General features: G+C 38.2%; 1 protein-coding gene across 1 annotated transcript in view; it reads right to left on the bottom strand.

Moving 5' to 3' along the window:
• The window catches only part of CNTN5 (contactin 5), a 1373625-nt gene that overhangs the window by 30230 nt on the left and 1321740 nt on the right, over positions 1-21655 (bottom strand). The window contains exon 22 of the mRNA XM_051820359.2: positions 17775-17884. Coding sequence (XP_051676319.1) covers positions 17775-17884 — 110 coding nt within the window. The remainder of the gene's footprint in view (positions 1-17774; positions 17885-21655) is intronic.

The following is a 21655-nucleotide window of genomic DNA, read 5'->3' as shown; positions in this document are numbered from 1 at the left end:
TGAAAAAGGAAATGTAACAACAGACACCACAGAAATAAAAAGAATCATCAGAAATTACTACAAGGACCTGTATGCCAGCAAACAGGGAAACCTATCAGAAAGGGATAGATTCCTGGACACATGCAACCTACCTAAATTGAACCAGGAAGACATCGAAAACCTAAACAGACCCATAACTGAGACACAAATTGATACATTAATAAAGGCCCTCCCAACAAAGAAAAGCCCAGGACCAGATGGATTCACTGCTGAATTCTACCAGATATTTAAAGAAGAATTAACTCCAATTCTTCTCAAACTATTCAGAACAATCAAGAAAGAGGGAATCCTCCCAAATTCTTTCTATGAAGCCAGCATCACCTTAACTCCTAAGCTGGAAAAAGATGAGGCATTTAAAGAGAATTACAGACCAATATCCCTGATGAACATAGACGCAAAACTCCTCAATAAAATTCTGGCCAATAGAATGCAACAACACATCAGAAAGATCATCCATCCAGACCAAGTGGGATTTATCCCTGGTATGCAGGGATGGTTCAGCATTTGCAAATCAATCAACGTGATTTACCACATTAACAGACTGCAGAAGAAAAAGCATATGATTATCTCAATAGATCCAGAGAAAGCATTTGATAAAATACAACACTGGTTCATGATGAAAACTCTAAGCAAACTGGGTATGGAAGGAACATTCCTCAATATAATCAAAGTAATTTATGAAAAACCCACGGCCAACATCCTATTGAATGGGGAAAAGTTGGAAGCATTTCCACTGAGGTCTGGTACCAGACAGGGATGCCCACTCTCACCACTGCTATTCAATATAGTTCTGTAAGTTCTAGTCAGAGCTATTAGGCAAGAAAAAGAAATTAAAGGGATACAAATTGGGAAGGAAGAACTCAAACTATCCCTCTTTGCAGATGACATGATTCTTTATTTAGGGGACCCAAAGAACTCTACTAAGAGACTATTGGAACTCATTGAAGAGTTTGGCAAAGTAGCAGGGTATAAAATCAATGCACAAAAATCAACAGCCTTTGTATACACAGGCAATTACATGGCTGAGGAAGAACTTCTAAGATCAATCCCATTCACAATAGCTACAAAAACAATCAAACACCTTGGAATAAACTTAACCAAGGACGTTAAAGATCTCTACGATGAAAATTACAAAACCTTAAAGAAAGAAATAGAAGAGGATACCAAAAACTGGAAAAATCTTCCATGCTGATAGATCGGAAGAATCAATATCATCAAAATGTCCATTCTCCCAAAAGCAATTTACAGATTCAATGCAATACCAATCAAGATACCAAAGACATTCTTCTCAGACCTGGAAAAAATGATGCTGAAATTCATATGGAGACACAGGATACCTCGAATAGCTAAAGCAATCTTGTACAACAAAAACAAAGCTGGAGGCATCACAATACCAGATTTCAGGACATACTACGGGGCAGTTGTAATCAAAACAACATGGTACTGGTACAGAAACAGATGGATAGACCAACGGAACTGAATAGAAACACCAGAAACCTTCCAAACATCTACAGCCAACTTATATTTGATCAAGGATCTCAAACAAATCCCTGGAGTAAGGACAGTCTCTTCAATAAATGGTGCTGGGAAAATTGGATTTCCATGTGCAGAACCATGAAGCAAGACCCCTACCTTTCACCTTACACAAAAATTCACTCAACATGGATTAAAGACTTAAATCTATGACCCGACACCATCAAATGATTAGAGAGCATTGGGGAAACTCTGCAAGGTATTGGTACTGGCAAAGACTTCTTGAAAAATACCCCAGAAGCACAGGCAGTCAAAGCCAAAATTAACATTTGGGATTGCATCAAATTGAGAATTTTCTGTACTTCAAAAGAAACAGTCAGGAAAGTGAAGAGGCAACCAACAGAATGGGAAAAAGTATTCGAAAACCGTGCAACAGATAAAGGGTTGATAACCAGAATCTACAAAGAAATCAAGAAACTCCACAACATCAAAACCAACAACCCACTTAAGAGATGGACCAAGGACCTCAATAGACATTTTGCAAAAGAGGAAATCCAAATGGCAAACAGACACATGAAAAAATGTTCCAGATCACTAGCAATCAGGGAAATGCAAATCAAAACCACAATGAGGTTTCACCTCACCCCAGTTAGAATGGCTCACATTCAGAAATCTACCAACAACAGATGCTGGAGAGGATGTGGGGAAAAAGGGACACTAACCCATTGTTGGTGGGAATGCAAATTGGTTAAGCCACTATGGAAGTCAGTCTGGAGATTCCTCAGAAACCTGAATATAACCCTACCTTTCAACCCAGCCATACCACTCCTTGGAATTTACCCAAAGGAAATTAAATTGGCAAATAAAAGAGCTGTCTGCACCTTAATGTTTATTGCAGCTCAATTCACAGTAGCTAAGACCTGGAACCAGCCAAATGCCCATCAACAGTAGACTGGATAAAGAAATTATGGGACATGTACTCTATAGAACACTATACAGCAATCAAAAACAACAAAATCCAGTCATTTGCAACAAGATGGAGGAATCTGGAAAACATTATGCTGAGTGAATTAAGCTAGTCCCAAAGGGACAAATATCATATGTTCTCCCTGACTGGTGACAACTAACTGAGCACCAAAGAAGAAACCTGTTGAAATGAAATGGACACTATGAGAAACAGTGACTTGATCAGCTCTTGTCCTGACTGTTGATGTACAATGTAATACTTTATCCATTTTAGTATTTTCTCTTTGTTTTGTTCTAGTACTATTGGTTGAACTCTGTAATTAACATACAGTTATTCTTAGGTGTTTAAATTTTAACTGAAAAGTGATCCCTGTTAAATATAAGAGTGGGAATAAGAGAGGGAGGAGATGTACAATTTGGGACATGCTCAATTGGACTTGCCCCAAATGGTGGAGTTAGAATCATGCCAGGGAATCCCAATACAATCCCATCAAGGTGGCATGTACCAATGCCATCTCACTAGTCCAAGTGATCAATTTCAGTTCACAATTGATCACACTGATAGGTATAAGATTCAAAGGGATTACACAAACAAGTCTAGTGTCTGCTAATACTAGCTGATAGAATCAAAAAGGGAAAGAATGATCCATCATGGGGAGCGGGATACACAGTAGACTCATAGAATGGCAGATGTCCTAAATAGCACTCTGGCCTCAGAATCAGCCCTTAAAGCATTCAGATATGGCTGAAGAGCCCATGAGAGTATTTCAGGCATGGAAAGCCAAGACACCCTGGGGGGGGGGGGGAAAGAAGACCTAAATGGAAGATCTCTGCGAGTGAGATCCCAGTGGAAAGAACATGGCCATCTAAGAAGGAGGTACCTTTCTCTGAAGGGAGGAGAGAACTTCCACTTTGACTATGACCCTGTCAGAAGAAGATCGAAGTCGGTAAACTCAAAAGACTTCCATAGCCTTGACAACTCATGACTAGAGGCTAGGGAGATTACTGACGCCATAAACAAGAGTGTCAAATTGTTAAGTCAACAACAGGAGTCACTGTGTACTTACTTCTCATGTGGGATCTGTCCTTAGTTTGTTGTCCAATGTGAAGTAATGCTATAACTAGTATTGAAACAGTATTTTACACTTTGTGTTTCTGTGTGGGTGCAAACTAATGAATCTTTACTTAATATATACTGAATTGATCTTCTGTATATAAAGATAATTGAAAATGAATCTTGATGTGAATGGAATGGGAGAGGGAGTGGGAAATGGGAGGGGTGTGAATGGGAGGGAAGTTATGGGGGGGGAAGCCATTGTAATCCATTAACTGTACTTTGCAAATTTATATTTACTAAATAAAAAATAAAAAAAAAACAAATATATGTGGTGTTATCTAGGCCATCAGTTAAGATGATGGCAAGCTGGAAGCTCTTGTAGCCCTGCAATGTAACCCTCTCTCTCTTTAACTCAGTTCGATATACCCACCATCCCAGAATGTACCTGCCAGACCCAGGAACAGTGCACATGCTCAGACCCATTTCCTTATAAAATGAGGTGGAAGGTGAGCGAGAGCTGTTTTTCTGATATGGACCGCGGTCACAGCTACCGCTCTTATTTTGTCTCTTCGCTCTGTGGACCGGCCTCATATGGACCTCTTTGCTTGCTTAAAGGTACTGTGTTTGGTTTTTCTTTCTCATTCATTACTGGCTTTGGCCCACTCATGTTGGGCATTTTTCTGTGTGGAGGGCCCACACTCGGCGCGTGAATGTGTATTTATTCCTGCACTGCTAAATGAATTCTGTTTCTACTTGCACACAATGCTACCTTAGTGTTTCTGTCTGTGGAGGAGTAAAGGACATGGATTGGAAATTAATATTCATTGCACACATCAAACATCAAAATTGGTGCTTCTAAAAGAGTGGTAACAAAAACGATCCAGTATTTATGAAGGAAAATTAAGGGAATTGATGTCTACAGTTTTTATTTCAATTTTGTATGGGTGCTGTGTTTTTGTAAATGTGAATTTTGTAATGGAGGGTGAGATGGTGGTTGGGTGCCTGTTGAGCCCATGGATGCCTTGGTTAAAGGATGAGAGAACTCCTTTCTACAGGTGGTGCACTAAATTCACCTCTACGCTGAGGACTGAAAACTTAGAAAATGCTTCTGAATATGATAAAGATGTAATCAATACTTTTTTATTCTTTTTGTAATATAGTATATTTAAGCAGCGACTCTAATATTCTTGAAAATAAAATGGATCATGTACAAATTTAAGTAGAAAAACCTTTTTAAAAGTGGTCTGGATTAGAGAATTTCCTTCACGAAGTCATGAATATAGAAATAACTGCAACAAAAGCACAATTCAATGCTCTGTCAAGGAACTCTATTGAAAGGCTGCTTTTCAACAGGACGAGGGGAAGAACACACGAGATAACTTAAATGTTACTGCCTCAGTTTCCTTTTGATCTGACTTTTGAGAAATCTAAACAGTTTTACTTAGCCTCATAATCCATGAAAATAAACCAAGAAGAAAAATTAATATTGAGGTCATGAAAGCTACTTGATTTAAATCAGGGTCCACAGAATTTCAGAAAATGGAGTAGAAATGGCATTTTATTTTCTTTTCACAGTTTAGTTTCTTATATTCTCCTTTTTCCATTGTCATAGTAAAAAGACAAAGAGAATCTGTAAACCACTGCTACCCACACACCATGTGGAGAATAAAACAGCCTTCTTCCAGCCTTTTGGTGACCGGCTTCATTTTCATTTCTTTTTCCCCTTTAACTTATATTTGAAATTCTGTTTTCATGCACACACATAGACCCTCCCTCATCCACTATACAAACTAAATGCAATCTGCCTAGCATGAGTTATGGTCAGACAAACAGTGAGGCCCATTTGTTTTTGTCTCCTGCTCTGATGATCAGAATCAGGTCATAAAACAGAAAACAACAACAATCTTGTCCCTTCTCCCCTTAAGAAATTCCCACCACAACTTATTTTGTAGTGCAAAACACAATTGTTGTCTTTTCAGTGGAATCAATAAGTGGAAATGGCTCTAGTGACATGTCTGAAATGAACCTCTAAGTTACATATCCTCTGGAAGGTTTAGAATGAATGCATGCTAGTCTTGCACTTAGCCCAGGAAAGGAGTTGCTGGGGGTGCCTTTGAGTGGGAATGGTGAGATGGGACTGGTTGTTTTGTCTTTTGTTTTCTCTTAGTAATAAACACTACAAAACTAGGATCTTATGCATTTGTCCCCCTGCTAACAAAAATACATGCTGCTGCTTATTGTTAAAAGGATTCCAATCATCAAAAAGATAAACATGTAGTTTATAATTCTTTTGTTAAAAAGGGAAAAATAAATACAAGCACATCAGCTTGGCAGTCATGGAGGACTTTGCTCTACAGGCAGAATATACAAAATCATATTTTTAAAAATTATGGGGCTGCTGGCCTGTTGTGTGGGGTAGCAGGCTGAGCCTTCCACCTGTGGTGCTGGCATCCCATGTGGGACCTGGTCGTTCCTCTTCCAATCCAGCTCTCTGCTTATGGTCTGAGAAAGCAGTAGAAGATGGCCCAAGTCCTTGGACCCCTGCACCCACATGAGAGACCCGGAAGAAGTCCCTGGCTTTTGGTCGGCCCAGCTCTGGCCGTGGTGACCACAGACCTTTCTGTCTGTCTTCCCCTCTCTTTCTGTAACTCTACCTATCAAAGAAATAAACAAAATCCTTAAAAAAAATATAGTTTGGACATTGTGGTTAAGCCACTGTTTATGATGTTTGTATCACATATCAAAGTGGCAACTTGAGGGGCCAGCGCCGTGGCACAGTAGGTTAATCCTCCACCTGCGGTACCGATTCTAGTCCCTCTTCAATTCAGCTCTCTGTTGTGGCCTGATAAAGCAGTGGAGGATGGCCCAAGTCCTTGAGCCCCTGCACCTGCATGGGAGACTGGAAGAAGCTCCTGGCTCCTGGCATAGCTCTGGTCATTACAGCCATTTGGGGAGTGAACCAGCAGAAGGAAGACCTTTCTCTCTGTCTCTCCCTCTCATTATCTGTAACTCTGCCTCTCAAATAAAATCTTTAAAAAAAAAAGTGGCAACTTGAGTCCCAGCTGTTTGACTTCCAAGCCAACTTCTTGCTCGTGAAATCTGGGATCCTGGCAGGCAGTAGATGATAGCTCAAGTGCTTGGGCGCTGCCACCCATGGTGGGGGCTGGAATGCAATTCTGGGCTCCTTGGCTATGACTTGGCCCAGTCATGGCTGTTGTGGGCATTTGGGGATTGACCCCCCAGGTGGAAGATATCTGTCCCTACCACCCACTTCCCTCCCTCTTTCTCTTTCTCCCTTCTCCCCCTCTCCCCTTGCTCCCTCCCTCCCCGTCTTTGTTATTTTCTCCCTTTGAAATAGATGAAAAATGAATGATTTTTAAAAAGACTTATTTGTTTGAAAGGCCGAGTTAAGAGAGACAGAGGAACAGACAGAAAGAGAATTCCATCTTCTGGTTCATTCCCTAAATGGTTGTAACAGCCAGGGCTGGGCAAGGCTAAAGCCAGGAGTCAGGAACCCTAATCAGGTCTCCCTTGTGGGTGGCAGGGGCTCAAGTACTTGGGCCATCTTCCTCTGCTTTCCCAGGTGCATTAACAGGGAGCTGGATAGGAAGTGGAGCAGCCAGGTCTTGAATCAGTGTGCTAATGGAATGCCAGTGATGCAGGTTGTGGTTTAATCCATTGTGCCACAATGCAGGCCCCAGAAGTTCATAAATTTTTAAAAAATTATGTGTAGTGAAAACTAGTCTTTTTCCTTTTTCATTCAGTAAATAAAACTCATTGCTTGACTTTATTTAGCAAAATGGAGGCTGTTTTAGGCACAGAAGCATATGCTCAGATAAACTTGCACTCATACTGAGCATTGGCATGGATTTAGTCTCACTAATGTTTCTTTAGAGGGTTGGGATGCTAAGGAATCTTGTAGTAATTATAGACACAAGAATTGTATTGTTCCAATGTCTTTCTTTTTGCTTAAATTTCCCATGAAATTCCATTAGCCAATACCATGTACTTTTTGTGGTCAACGACTAGATCTTACACATTTTCATATTCCCTCTGCCTGGCGCAGTGCCTGATGCCTAATAAATGCTCAATGAGTGAAGGAATGAAAAGCAAAATGGAATCATCTAACATTCTATTATTACAATTTCTTCCATGTTTCTTCCTGATTTGGCGAAGTCAAAGAAAAAATTACAAAGTTTGGCCTTATCCTTTCTCTCTCTTCTTGCCAGATTGGCATCTGCTCGGATTTTGTATGCACATAAAATTCCTAGTATGCTCTGAAAAACTTGAGAGACTCTAAAATTCAGGGATTACCATTCACAGGATCCTTAATGCTGGTGGGTTCATAAAATTCAAAACAGAGCCTTATAATTTACTAGTATGGGCTAGTGACAGCTATGGCAATCCAGATGGGATAGTCATGGTTATTCATGAATCAATGTTGTTCAATAAATATAGCCCATTTTCAACTTTCAGTCATGCTGCATATCATAAGCTAGAAATTTCACAGATCTCAATATCAGTTCTTTCTGTATTTAATCTCTGCAGCCACAAAACCTCAAGTGACTTTCATGCAAGCAACCAAAATTCTCAAATGGGTGATTGTAAGGGAAAGTTGACAGAATTGTTCCAAGTTTGATGAAGTACAATTGGATTCATGTCTATACTTGTTTTCTTTTGTTGTTTCTTCATTTTTATGAGATATATTCCTCCTTAAAGAAGGCAGACTTAAAGCATTGTCAAAAAGTGAAGAGTATGTTTTTTTTTCTTTTTACAGAATAATGCTCATCTAGCCTAATGGTGACATTTAGAAATGTCACATATGATGCACTTAAAAATGGAAAGGGCTGATAACAGTAATTTGGGCCAAAGTCCTTTACCATTGATATACTGCCTGGTGGGCATTGCCCAGTGGGCTATAGGCTGTCTTCATTCTCTGTCCTTTTGCACAGCTGTTCTTATCATCTTAGTTGCTTTGAGTATTTTATTAGAGCATTTAATCAATTTACTATCAATCAGTCACTGTTCAATTTGAATTAATGTTATTAGGAAGTGTCGAGTTAGTTGCAGATGAAACTAGGTTTAAGATAAAATACTTAGATCTTTATTTCTTAAACTAAGATGTAATGGAAACTTTATAGCAAAAGGAAAAAACGTCCTATTTAAGTATGTTATTGACAGATGATATTAGGGGAAGCCTTCAGCTGAGATCCTTACTGCTGCCCTATAGGGCTGCACTAGGAGAAAGAATATGAAACCCAAGTCATCAGCAAAAGGAGCTGCTAGGAGCTAGATACCAAGTCAGTTGAGAACTAAGAAATGAAAAACCTATCAGAGAAACATGATATTTATCTTTCTGAGACTGGCTTATTTCACTAAGCATAATGGTTTCCAGGTGGCAGTTAATATAGAATACAAAAATTATGTAGGAGTGAAATGGACAATTTGTCATATGATTGTCATTTTTAGCCCTTGTTTATACTCCTGTGGAACTGTGGTCTTCCTGCTTTTTACTTGTTGACTATTATGATTAGTGGTGAATTAAACCTGTAAATAAAGAGTGGATTAAAATTATGTCTTTGCAAAAACTGATGAAGAGAGGGGAAGAAGGGAGGGGTCAAGGGAGGGGGAGTGAAGGAAGTATCATCTTCTTGGAACCCTTCCTGCGGAATGTTTTCTTTATATTTAGAAGAAATTTTAAAAATTTCTTCTGGACAAAACTGTGAACGTCGGAATAATTCTGTGTTTTTCTAATTTTATATTTATATAAGTTATTTGAACAAATTTCATGTATTTCATACAAACAGATTTAGGAGCATAGCAGTATTTCCCACCCATGTTCCCACCCTCCTCCTTCCTTTCCTATTCTTTGTTTTAATTTTTACAATGACCTACTTTCAGTTTATTTTATAATCATAAGCTTAACCCTCTACTAAGTAAAGGAAATGAAACCCCAAACTCAAGGGAATAGAAACAGAATCTTCTTTGATAGATGGTGAAATGCATAAGGGCAGAGATTCTGTCATTTTACTTAATGTTTTAGCCTAAGCACTGTAACAAAATGTAGCAGACACTCAATAATTATTAATTGAACAAATAATAAATGAGCTTCAGATGAAACACACAGAAAGTTATCAAGGACATATGAGGTAAAATGTGACTGCTTACCCAGGTCACAGAGTATGGCTGCAACCAAATTCAGGAGCATCTTCAGTCGCAATCAGGACTGGGGAGGGAGGCTCCAAGGATGGGGACTTGCGTGGGGAGGTCAGGTGAGGAATAACAGCTTTTAGGGTTTCACTGCCACTTTCTCTGTAAATAACCCTTGCTCAAGAGTAGCCTCTCTCCATTAGCAGAGGAGCAAATGCAAAGATTTCAGAGCCAGTTGTTTCCAGTTTCCTTATTTATTAAGGAGAATGCATAGAAGTGTTACCATTAGTTAACACACCACACTATGTGTTCCAGAGATACAGTCGTCACTACTGAAGTAGCAGATGAGTATGCATTTACAGGAAACACTCTGGAAGGAAATAAATCTTCAGACATGATTCCTTATTTTTATTTACCTCCTCTATTGTACTTAGTACATCAAGGGAAACTTCCCTTATATGAGTCTAATCTTCATTTCTTTCTTTCTTTTTTTTTTTTTTTTTGAAAGGCAGAGTCAGACAGAAGACAGAGAGACAGAGAGAAAGGTCTTCCTTTTTCTGTTGGTTCACCCCCCAAGTGGCCGCTATGGCCGGCGCTTTGCAGCCTGTGGCCTGTGCTGATCCGAATTGCAGCACAATTCACAATAGCCAAGACCTGGAACCAACCTAAATGCCCATCAACGGTAGACTGGATAAAGAAATTATGGGATATGTACTCTTTAGAATACTATACCGCAGTAAGAAACAACGAAATCCAGTGTTTTGCAACAAAATGGAGGAATCTGGAACACATCATGCTGAGTGAAATAAGCCAGTCCCAAAGGGACAAATACCATATGTTTGCCCTGATCGGTGACAACTGACTGAACACCAAAAAGAAAACCTGTTGAAGTGAAATCGACACTATGAGAAACAGTGACTTGATCAGCATAGCCCTGACTGTTAATGAACAACTTAATACATTATCCCTCTTAGTAGTTTTTTTTGTCTGTTCTACTTAATATGACTGGTTTAATTCTGTAATTAATACACAGTTATTCTTAAGTGTTGAAATTTAACTGAAATGTGATCCCTGTTAAACGTAAGAGTGGGGATAAGAGAGGGAAGAGATGTACAATTTGGGACATGCTCAAGCTGACTTGCCCCAAATGGTAGAGTTAGAAACATACCAGGGGACTCCAATTTAATCCCATCAAGGTGGCATGTACCAATGCCATCTCACTAGTCCAAGTGATCAATTTCAGTTCACAATTGATCATAATGAAAGGACCTGCTAACACTAACCGATAGAATAAATAAAGGGGAGAGTGATCCAACATGGGAAGCGAGATACTCAGCAGACTCATAGAATGGCAGATGTCCTAAACAGCACTCTGGCCTCAGAATCAGCCCTAAAGGCATTCGGATCTGGCTGAAAAGCCCATGAGAGTATTTCAGGCATGGAAAGCCAAGACACTCTGGCAAAAAAAAACAAAAAAAACAAAAAAAACAAAAAAAAAACAAAAAAAACAAAACAAACAAACAAACAAACAAACAAAAAAAACCTAAATGAAAGATCTCTGTGAGTGAGATCCCAGTGGAAAGAACAGGTACCTTTCTCTGAAGGGAGGAGAGAACCTCCACTTTGACTATGACCTTGTCTAAACAAGATAAGAATCGGAGAACTCAAGGGGCTTCCATAGCCTTGGAAACTCATGACTGGAGCATAGGGAGATTACTGATGCCATAAACAGGAGTGTCAATTTGTAAAGTCAACAACAGGAGTCACTGTGCACTTACTCCTCATGTAGGATCTCTGTCCTTAATGTGCTGTACATTGAGGCTTAACGCTATAACGAGTACTCAAACAGTATATTTCACATTGTGTTTCTATGGGGGTGCAAACTGTTGAAATCTTTACTTAATGTATACTAAACTGATCCTCTGTAAAAAAAAAAAGAAGAAGAAATTAGCAATAGCAATTCCAAACTTGACTCTCGCTGGGATTAAACATGACAATAGGTCTGATCTGATTTCATCATCATTTAAAAAATCATCTATTATTTTTCACTTTATGTTTCTGTGTGGGAGCTAACTGTTGAAATCTTTACTTAATGTATGCTAAACTGATCTTCTGTATATAAAGAGAATTGAAAATGAATCCTCATGTGAATGGAAGGGGAGAGGGAATAGGAAAGGGGAGGGTTGCGGGTGGGAGGGACGTTATGTGGGGGAAGCCATTGTAATCCATAAGCCGTACTTTGGAAATTTATATTCATTAAATAAAAGTTAAAAAAAAAAAAAAAGAAAGGCAGAGTCAGACAGAAGACAGAGAGACAGAGAGAAAGGTCTTCCTTTTTCTGTTGGTTCACCCCCAAAGTGGCCGCTATGGCCGGCGCTTTGCAGCCTGTGGCCTGTGCTGATCCGAAGCCAGGAGCCAGGTGCTTCCTCCTGGTCTCCCATGCGGGTGCAGGGCCCAAGGACCTGAGCCATCCTCCACTGCCTTCCCGGGCCACAGCAGAGAGCTAGACTGGAAGAGGAGCAACTGGGACAGAATCCGGTGCCATGACCAGGACTAGAACCCGGGGTGCTGGCGCCGCAGGCGGAGGATTAGCCTAGTGAGCCACGGTGCTGGCCTAATCTTCATTTCTTTTAACTACATTCGAGGCTAAAGTGGTTTTCTGTAGTGATTAATTAAACTCACTTAGCAAAAACTTTGCAACAAAAATATTTTAGGATTTTGAGACTTGCTCTTAACAATATCTGATATCAACACTGGAGACTGGTGATTCTCATAAATATCATGACATCTTGATTTTGAATCCTGACAAGAGATTTAGACATTGCACACCAAGTGAAAGTGACAATAGGCTGAAAGCTCTAAATTGAGGTTTCCTTTTCTCAAATTGCCAATAAGCATTGTTTGGACTGCATTAGGGATATTAAACCTGCAGCAAATTAACATAAGTGATATTGATGATCACTTATTTGCTTTATTAATATAATTTATTAATCACTTATTTGATTATGGAAATTGAGATCATTAATAATGTCTACACACAATGCATTTTTTGCTGCTTTCATCTCTCTTGATATCTTAGCAGCAATAAGCTCAGCTGACCATGTCTTTCTTTTTAGTTAGCTGTTTCAGTTTTTTACCTCATACTTGGTTTTCCTTTTGCAAGTTGATTTCTCCTTGCAGATTCCGCTCTTCAGCTAAACTATTAAATGCTGAGTGTGCTAGGACACAGCATAGCCCTCCTTATTCCCCTTCTCTCTTCCTCTGTCCTCTCCTTTTGCAATTTTGTCCTTAGGTTACTATCACTAAATATGGCTAAAATGCCATTTCTCTCTATTTAGTTCTAATCTCTCGATTAGACTACAAACTCACGTGTCCTACTGCTACCTGATTTGCAGTCTTAGATCCCAAATAGGCAGCTCAAATTGGTCAAAAATGAACTCTTGATTTCCAGGCTTCAAATCTGTTCCTTGTTCAATTTCCCCCAATTTTTTTGGCAAATGGCCCAATTACCCGGTTGACCAATCCCAAGATGCAACAGTGATCACTTCTCTTTCTTCCACATAGGAGCAAGCAACAAATCCTGATAGCATCATTTCTAAAGCATAACCACTTTTCTCCAGCTCCATGGCTGTGGTTCAGAGTCACCATCATTTCTTGCTTGGATTATTCAACTAAGCTGACTTTGACCCCTGACCTCCCCATCCACTACTGCTTTCATTCTTAAGAACAGCCAAAATGATTTTTTATTAAATGTAAATAAGGCATTGTCCCTCTCCTCCTCTCCACCTTAAAAGTCCCAATGACTTTCTGCTATTGAAATAGAGTACAAAATCTTTCAACAATTGGTATACCACTATCCATACACAACCCTGTCTTTGCTTCTTTGCTTTTCATTCCAATGTTCACTATGCTTCTTTCTGTTCCTCACAGGACCAAGTCTGTTCTACTTTTGAACTTCTGCTTGTATTGTTATCTGAGTTTTTCTTAATCATTTATTTTCCTGTTTTGTAAAATTTATCTTCCCCATTAGGATGTAATATTCATAAGAGAAGAATATCTTATATCTTAGTCACACATCCCAGTTCAGTAAATATAAGAGGGACTGCCAAAAACACTACTTTCTTTATTTTCAAAGGATATGAAGTACCTTACTAATAACTTGCTCCTTCAGATTTTGCAGGCAAAATTGAAATCATGGCAAGAAAAGTAACTCACAATGATACAAGTACATGGAGTTTCAAACCAATCTCATTGATGTTAGTGACAAATTTTCTTGATTCAAATAGCTTTTTATTTTCTGTCACCATGCTCAGAATTCTAATAATTTACTATTATCATTAGTAAAGGTAGCTGGTGTGTGTGTGTGTAGACAGAGTGATAGACGCTAGGTAGGTAGACACATGATAGTACAGGTAGGGTAGAAGAGTGAGATTGAAACAATATAAAATTTTAAGCTTTAGGGAATTGTCGTATTTTAGCAGTAGATATTTCACTAATTGACATTTTCAGTAGGGGAAAATAGGTGGGTTCACTGAGTTCCAGGGTGAGATGAGGGGGCAAAGCTCAAACTTTTTTTTAAGGGGATGAAGATTGCAGGAAAGAAAGAATGGGAGAGATGCTGGCAGATTTTATCAATATTACATTTAGTCTGAAATCTACATGCAACCACCTAGTTATGAGAATGTACAAATCAAAAATAGTCTTTGGTAAGTGTACTTCAGAGGAAATAACAGCTAATATCATTTGGCCAATGAATTTCATACTATTTTACTATTTTTAGATTGTACAAAACATTTATCAATTAACCAGATGTTAGTTTTTCTCATAAGATGCTTCATTTTATTTTGATTTTTTAAAAGATTATTTATTTGAAAGGCAGAGTTAGAGAAAGAGAGACACAGAGAGAGACACAGAGAGAGTGTGAGATCTTCCACCCACTGGCTCACTCTCCAAATGGCCTCAAGAGCCATAGCTGGGCTGATCTGAAGCCAGGAGCCAGGAACTTCTCCCCAGGTCTCCCACATAGGTACAGGAGCCCAAGCACTTGGGCCATTCTCCACTGATTTCCCAGGTGCACCAGCAGGGAGCTGGATCAGAAGTGGAGCAGTGGGGACTCCACTAGTACCCATATAGTATGCCAGTACTGCAGGCAGCAGCTTTATCCACTATGTCACAACTCCAGCCTCAAGATGCTGCAATTTAAAGCCTGTAACGCCAATGCACTATAAAATAGTCACTGTTCCCATGGATTCTGCCCTGTTTCTATGTATAAAATTAATTTACTGAATTTATATTGATTGATTTTATGTAAAAAAAAAGTGGTCATTGGGATAATGATTTCAGAATTTAACTTTTTCCCTTTAACTTTCTATTCTTAGGGACATTCCATTTTTTCTTGTCGCAAGTTGTTGCTTTGAATGAAAAATGTTGAGGAAAACAAATGCTCTCATACTCTCATATTTCACCCTTGAGTGGTCTTGACCTTGACCTGCAGTCAAACACTGATCAGCAGCTTTCCATCAAACCTCTCCCATCAAGGTCATACAGTCTTACATGACCATATTCATTTAGCAATCTCAAGCCTCAGCTTTCTGGTTTCTCAGCAGCATTTCACTATGTAGAACATTCTCTCCACCCCGAAATTCTGCTGGCATCTAGATTTCTTCACTGTCTCTGCCTTGAGTTTCTTTGGCCAGCCCTCCTCCTCTCTGGAGCTCCTGATGGTGAAGCACCACAGAGCACCATTCTCGGGCATCTCAGCCAGTAAATGCATAAAACTCTTACATACCGATGATTTTGACTGATAGCTCCACCCCCCAATATTCTCTTAAGGGGCATCTTCTTTTTTTTTTTTTTTTCGCCATCTGATAATTTTTTTTCATGTCCATGTGATATTAATACAAAGGAACAGATTCAATATGGTTCATAGATATAATTCTAAAAATATGATATTCCTCCCTTCATCTCTTCTTTCTTTCTATATGTTCTAAAGATCATTTTGACAAATCCTTTCAGAACTACAGAAGGCTTATAACATTTAATATACCTAATAAGAATCCTTGATTTCACTCTAAAACCTACTCATCTTTCTGTATTTCTCCGATTTGTGAATGGCACTGTCATCTTGTTTATTGGTCCAAAAATCACTGGAATTACCTTTAATTTTCTTTTTCATAGCTCATTTCCAATTCATTATGAAATCCTGTCATACCTCCCTTCAAATATATCTTGGAGGTGCACCTCTTAACTCCATTGTCTCTGCTCCAGTAAAAAGCAGGCTCAATGGCACTGGGTTGGAACAATTGACTCCTCACAGTTCTCCCTGATAGTCTGTTCTCCAACCACTGCACTGAGATTTGTAAAATGTGCCAGATCTGGGGCCAGTGTTGTGAGACAGCAGGTTAAGCTGCTGCCTGCAATGTCAGCATCCCACATAAGCTCTGGTTCAAGTCCTGGCTACTCCACTTCTGATCCAGGTCCCTGCTAATATGCATGGGAAAGCAGAGAAAGATGGCCCAAATACTTGGGTCCCTGCCACCCACATGGGGTGGAGGGGAGCTGCATAGGCCTCCACAATGACATGGCCAGTTGTCTTAAAGGAGATTGACAGTGAAACACAGACATGCATTCATTCAACACAGACATCACCAGCCATATACTATCAGTTGTTGAAATTCAGTGATGAATAGACATGGTCACTGCAGTGTGGATGTGGAGAAACAGAGATATTAAACAAACATGAAATGATAAAATGAAACCTATTGAATTATCACTGCAAATAATGCATTGAAGCAAGGTTGTGGAAATAAGCCCATGTTGGTGTATCAGTAGCTAGTGGTTTCTTACAAATGGTGCTTGCTGTAAATTGGAGAAAGACTGTAAAAATGCTTTATTACAGCAATCTTATCTGACATATATCTTATCTAACATATGCCAAATAGTTAACAGACATTGTTGAAGAAGACTAAATAATTAAAATATATATTTTAAACCAGTAAATCATGTACATGTACAATCTTATAATTATTGTCAAAAAACAAGATCTTTTTCTCTTAATGGGAGTTGAAATAGAGGAAAGATAAGAAGTAAAACTTTAAAATAAAGCTAAGACCTTGGGTCAAATGGCAATTCTTTTTTGTCTTATATAAATTATTCTCCCAGTTACTTTCCCTGATTGGCCTAACAAGACAAGAATGAGAAGAAGAGCTGTATGAGAAGCAGGGATCTTGTTACCCCAGAATATTCAAGTTTTCAGACTACCCACCATCCACTAGTACTTGTGGGCACTAAAATTTCATTGAAGTCAATGAATTGCTAGCAAATACTCACCATTATAAGAGTGGCATAGCCTTCGCTTAAAAATATAAAATTTAAAGAGTCAAAAGAGTCATTTGAATAAATTGATACAGATGATCGAATTCCAGGGAAAGTTGGATAATTCAACACTATGTGTAAGACATGCTAAGAAGATATGAGAGGATAACTTGTTTTTGTACATTAAATTATTTGGAGCAAGAAGTTCTGGTGTTCTGTTGCACAGCAAGGTGGCTGTAGATTTTGACAATACACTGTATATTTCTCTATAAAAAGAAGAAAATAGAAGCAAGGATTTTCAGTATTTTCACCATAAAGAAATGTTGAATTGTTCAGGAGATAGATAGCCTTACCCTTATGGGACATTAGACAATGTACACATTCCTTAAAACATCACTTAGTGCCTCATAAATATTGGACATTCGTATGTGTCAGCTAAAATAAAATAAATTATTAGATTGAAAGACAACATTTTAAAATTACCAATGAATTATATACCAGTCAATATTTACGTGTAGCTCCTGATTTTATATAAAGCTCTGTTTTCACATCACTTTTATTCTTGCACACTGCTAAAGAAACTACCTTACTGGAAAATAAACCAGCTAATGGGCAAAATAATACTTTTCAGGTAAGCAGTGCTTTTCACTTTCTTTAACACAGAATAAAGTTTCAAAGGAATGTAATTCTGTGGAAGTGTCACGAAACCATCTCTTTGGGAGGATACAGTGCCGGTAGAAATAACAAGGCTTATTTTCAGTAATTCTGTTCATACCTCAAATCCCTGTGGTCTTCCTAGACTCTCTTTAATATGTTTCCATGCAACAAGAATCTCTGACATAGACATACTTGTAGCCTTGACATCTGTGGGAGCAGCACTGGGTTCTGTGTAAAAGAAAATGGAAATAATAAACCATGATTGTACTAAGTTATGTCTAGCAAAGCACTGCACCTGAGTCTGTCAGGTGTCAGCTTCCTTTGTATTTCAGATGAAGTGCTGTGATAGTCACGGCAAACACAAGATAAAAATATGATCTTCGGATTTTTATACTTGGGTCATCTCATCAATAGCTTACCAATGACAATTAATGGGTTTAGCATGGCAAGAAAAGATCTTTATCCTTGGATTAGCGAGGACAAATCTGGAAGGGTAACTGACTGAAATTGCCTGCCAGCCTATCACAATGATCAAAAGAATAACTAGGGACTTAAGCTCTACTTTCAGTAACTATTTATATTTTTTTACTTGTAGCCATGTTGCTCTACCTTATTCTGAGCCTTCATTCCCTATGTTCAACATGTGCATAATCAGAGTATTTATCTCATAGATTTTTAAGGTTAGTTTAAACTAATGAATAATACTTACAAAATATTTAGTGCCATATTTGATGCTTCAAATATATTTTCACAAAATATCACGTTAGTTTTTACTCTTTGCAGACATAAATAAAGTAACTTTTTGAGGTATTTCTTGTTCTAGCCACAAAACTACATTTCATGCTTATATAAAGAATATGTTATGAATCATGATATTTAAAAGGCATGCATTGACTTTTAAGACAGGTGCAGGCTGAAAAGGAAAGTCCCAGAAGGTCTCAGTGTTTTTTGCTCAAAACTACCTTTTCACTTGTTTCTATGCTCAGTGACCTTTTGCACTATTTTTTTTTTCAAATACACAATGTCTGAATGGCATCCATCAAGAGGTGCACTTTATTTGAGGTTGCATTTTATGTGGAGAACAAAATATTTCTAGCTTTGACATGGCTGAATTGTAAATATTCCATCACAAACACATGTTAAATGAAATTACAGAATGAAGGCCATACATTAGTTCAAGCAGCTCTATACAAGGCCTATTAAAAAGTCCTACTCCATAAGACTATAGAGACTAATACTAATCCCATCCCACTGATGAGTTCAGATTAATATTTATAATTCAGGTAACCATAAGGGAAAGATAAAATTCTATATAAGATTTTTAAAGGCAAAAATACAGACATTGAAGGAATTATAACCACTCTCTGATATCTTTTCTCATGGAAGGTGGTCATACATCTATTTGGAATGCTTTTGTGTATTATTGAGAAATATGTCATGAACATCTATTCTGGTGTTGTAAAAGAAATCCATGGAAGACTTTTTCAAAGCTACATGTTTGTGTTCAAGCAATGATTTGTCTTTGTTAGGTTCACATGCTGTAATTGTGTTGATACAGAGGGCTATGGGCAATTGACATCTTTATACAAAAGCTGAAATTAATTCCTGCCATGTTATAAATTGTACTTTCTCCTTCTGTCATTGATTGAATATCTTTTAATCATTTTCTTTTGCTTGGTGGTTCTCCTCATCCCACTTTCCAACTCTATATTTTTTGTGCATCTACCCAATTTTTAAAAACTGCATTCTGAGGAAAGCTACTTTCATTTCATTCTGGAAGTCTAATCAGCAGACTTACAACTAATATTTTTTCATTGCTATTTAATAGAAGTTAATATTCTTGATTTTTCATGTAAATGAAAGAAATGCCAATGTTTTTGAGACATGTACAACTTGCCATCTAGGACTTAAGGTATGAAATATTTCCAAGAGAACTATACATGTTGGTCATCATTTGCTGTTCGGTAGCATTTGCTGTCCTTAGAATGAATGCATTACAGAGATTTGTGTGCCAAATGCCTTTTTTCAGCTTTTATATTATTGAAGCAATTATATCTTTGTCAAAGAAGATTACAGGGGGATAAATAACTTCAGAAGCACAAAGCATGTACTTGCGTGGAAGACTTTCTATCTCTTTTTGTCTCTAGAGAAAGGAATAATGTCTCTGTCAGCTTTCAGTAGAATTACAAAATTTAAGTACTTCTTAAATAGAAAGTTAGAAGAAGTAAAAAATGAAAGAAAAGCAAATGAAAAGTATTCAGAAACCTGCTTCCCACACAAACACCTTCATTCTATTTAAAGGCTTTGAGTATTTCAAGTGAGGATGAGATCCAGCTTGATATTTGACAGTTACATTCTTGTGGGCTGCACATTAGACCCCCATCTAGTTGAGTGAGGGTGAATGCATCAAACAAGAATGGAACAGTCATTTTAATTTGTGTCACCTTCTGGATCTAAATAGTATCAAAAGTAGACCCATGCTGACGTGAATTGGAAAATTCAGCATAAAAAAGTGACTTCAGTTAGTTCGTTCCGGAAGTTTTAGTAAGTACTATTTCTGGTCAGGTAAACATGTGCAAATAGTTCCAGAAGTTTGTGTGAAGACAAGGGTAATTTACTGGTTCACAGAATGTCTGGTTTACGGGAATCAACTGTTCTGCTTGGGAATTCCATTGTGCCTAAAGGATGGAAGATCACAACTCAGAAGTTGTGGATCAAAAGCCACAAATAAATGGCCAGTGAGTTTTCAGTCATCTTTTGTCTAGACAGTATGTTAATGTAAGTCAACACTGAAATTCTAACACTCATATAACATGGTGATTTCTGGCTTTTCTTGAAAACAAACAAAATGAGCCAAGAAAACAACCAAGATACCAATTTTGAGTTAAATGTTGGCAGATGAGGATTAGCATCTGGTTCCTCAACCAAGGCATGAGATTCTCAGTTTATCAGAGTCCCTGCTGCTCCCTATTGTCTTATACTGAGAATACTTATGTGTATTTCTTGCCTCACCCCTATAGGCTTTTGAGTTCAGACCTGTGTTATAAATCCATGCCCCCATTTTGCAGGTGAGAAAAGTTACATGTATAAAAGTTGACTTATCCAAACTCTGGTTCTAGCTCTGAAAGAGCTTGTAGTAGGACTCATGTCTCAAATGTTCTTCTCTGTGTTTTTATATTGGCCCCAAGGAAGTGGCTAGCTCAGTCTTCATCTTTAAGAGTGAATTTTAGGCACAAAGGGATTTTTACAGGAAACATATACAGTTCATTCTCTTGCTGCCCAATTTCCTCTGAATAAGATTAGGAACAAGCACATAAAAAAGAGGTGGAATAGATTAAGGTAAGAACTCAAGATCATAGTTACAATGTAGCAAATCATTAATAAATGGCAGTAAATCTGGTCCTTCATTCCTTATCTATTAATTCTTCCTCCCAACAATCATATTATTATCAGCATTTCTCAGATGAGAAAATTAAGGTTAGACAACTGGATCAAGATCACACTGCTGCAAATAGTGGAGGGAGGATTTGAACACAGGCACACAAGCCCCAACCACCACTTCACTGTTTCTGTGCTTGTCTGTAGAGCCACCTAGTGCTTCATTCTCTGTCACTGCTTCATGCTTTGTCATTGCTCTTTCTCCCCCTTGTCCTCCATACAACCCTTCCCAAGAATACTGTTGTTGGGCTCCCTCCTTAGGCTCTCTACTTTCCAGGTCTTATCAGAAAACACCCAGATCTCCAACCTAACCTATTCAGCTCTCTATAGGACTCTTATGAAGTCCCTTTATTTCTAAGGGGCAGACTTTGACAGTTTTCAACAACAGCTGATGTCTTCCTCATAGATCATGTATGAATGGATTCCATTCCTACATTCCATATGTAGGAATCTGAAACTTTCCTGATCTCTGAACCACAGAATGCTTTCTGTCATTCTTACTTCTGTCTATTACATTTGGATTACATGATGGAAGTCCAGGAACTTATTTCTGAGATTATG

This window comes from Oryctolagus cuniculus, chromosome 1 (genome assembly GCF_964237555.1).
Source record: "Oryctolagus cuniculus chromosome 1, mOryCun1.1, whole genome shotgun sequence".
NCBI lineage: Eukaryota > Metazoa > Chordata > Mammalia > Lagomorpha > Leporidae > Oryctolagus > Oryctolagus cuniculus.
This window is presented reverse-complemented; position numbering and strand designations above follow the sequence as displayed.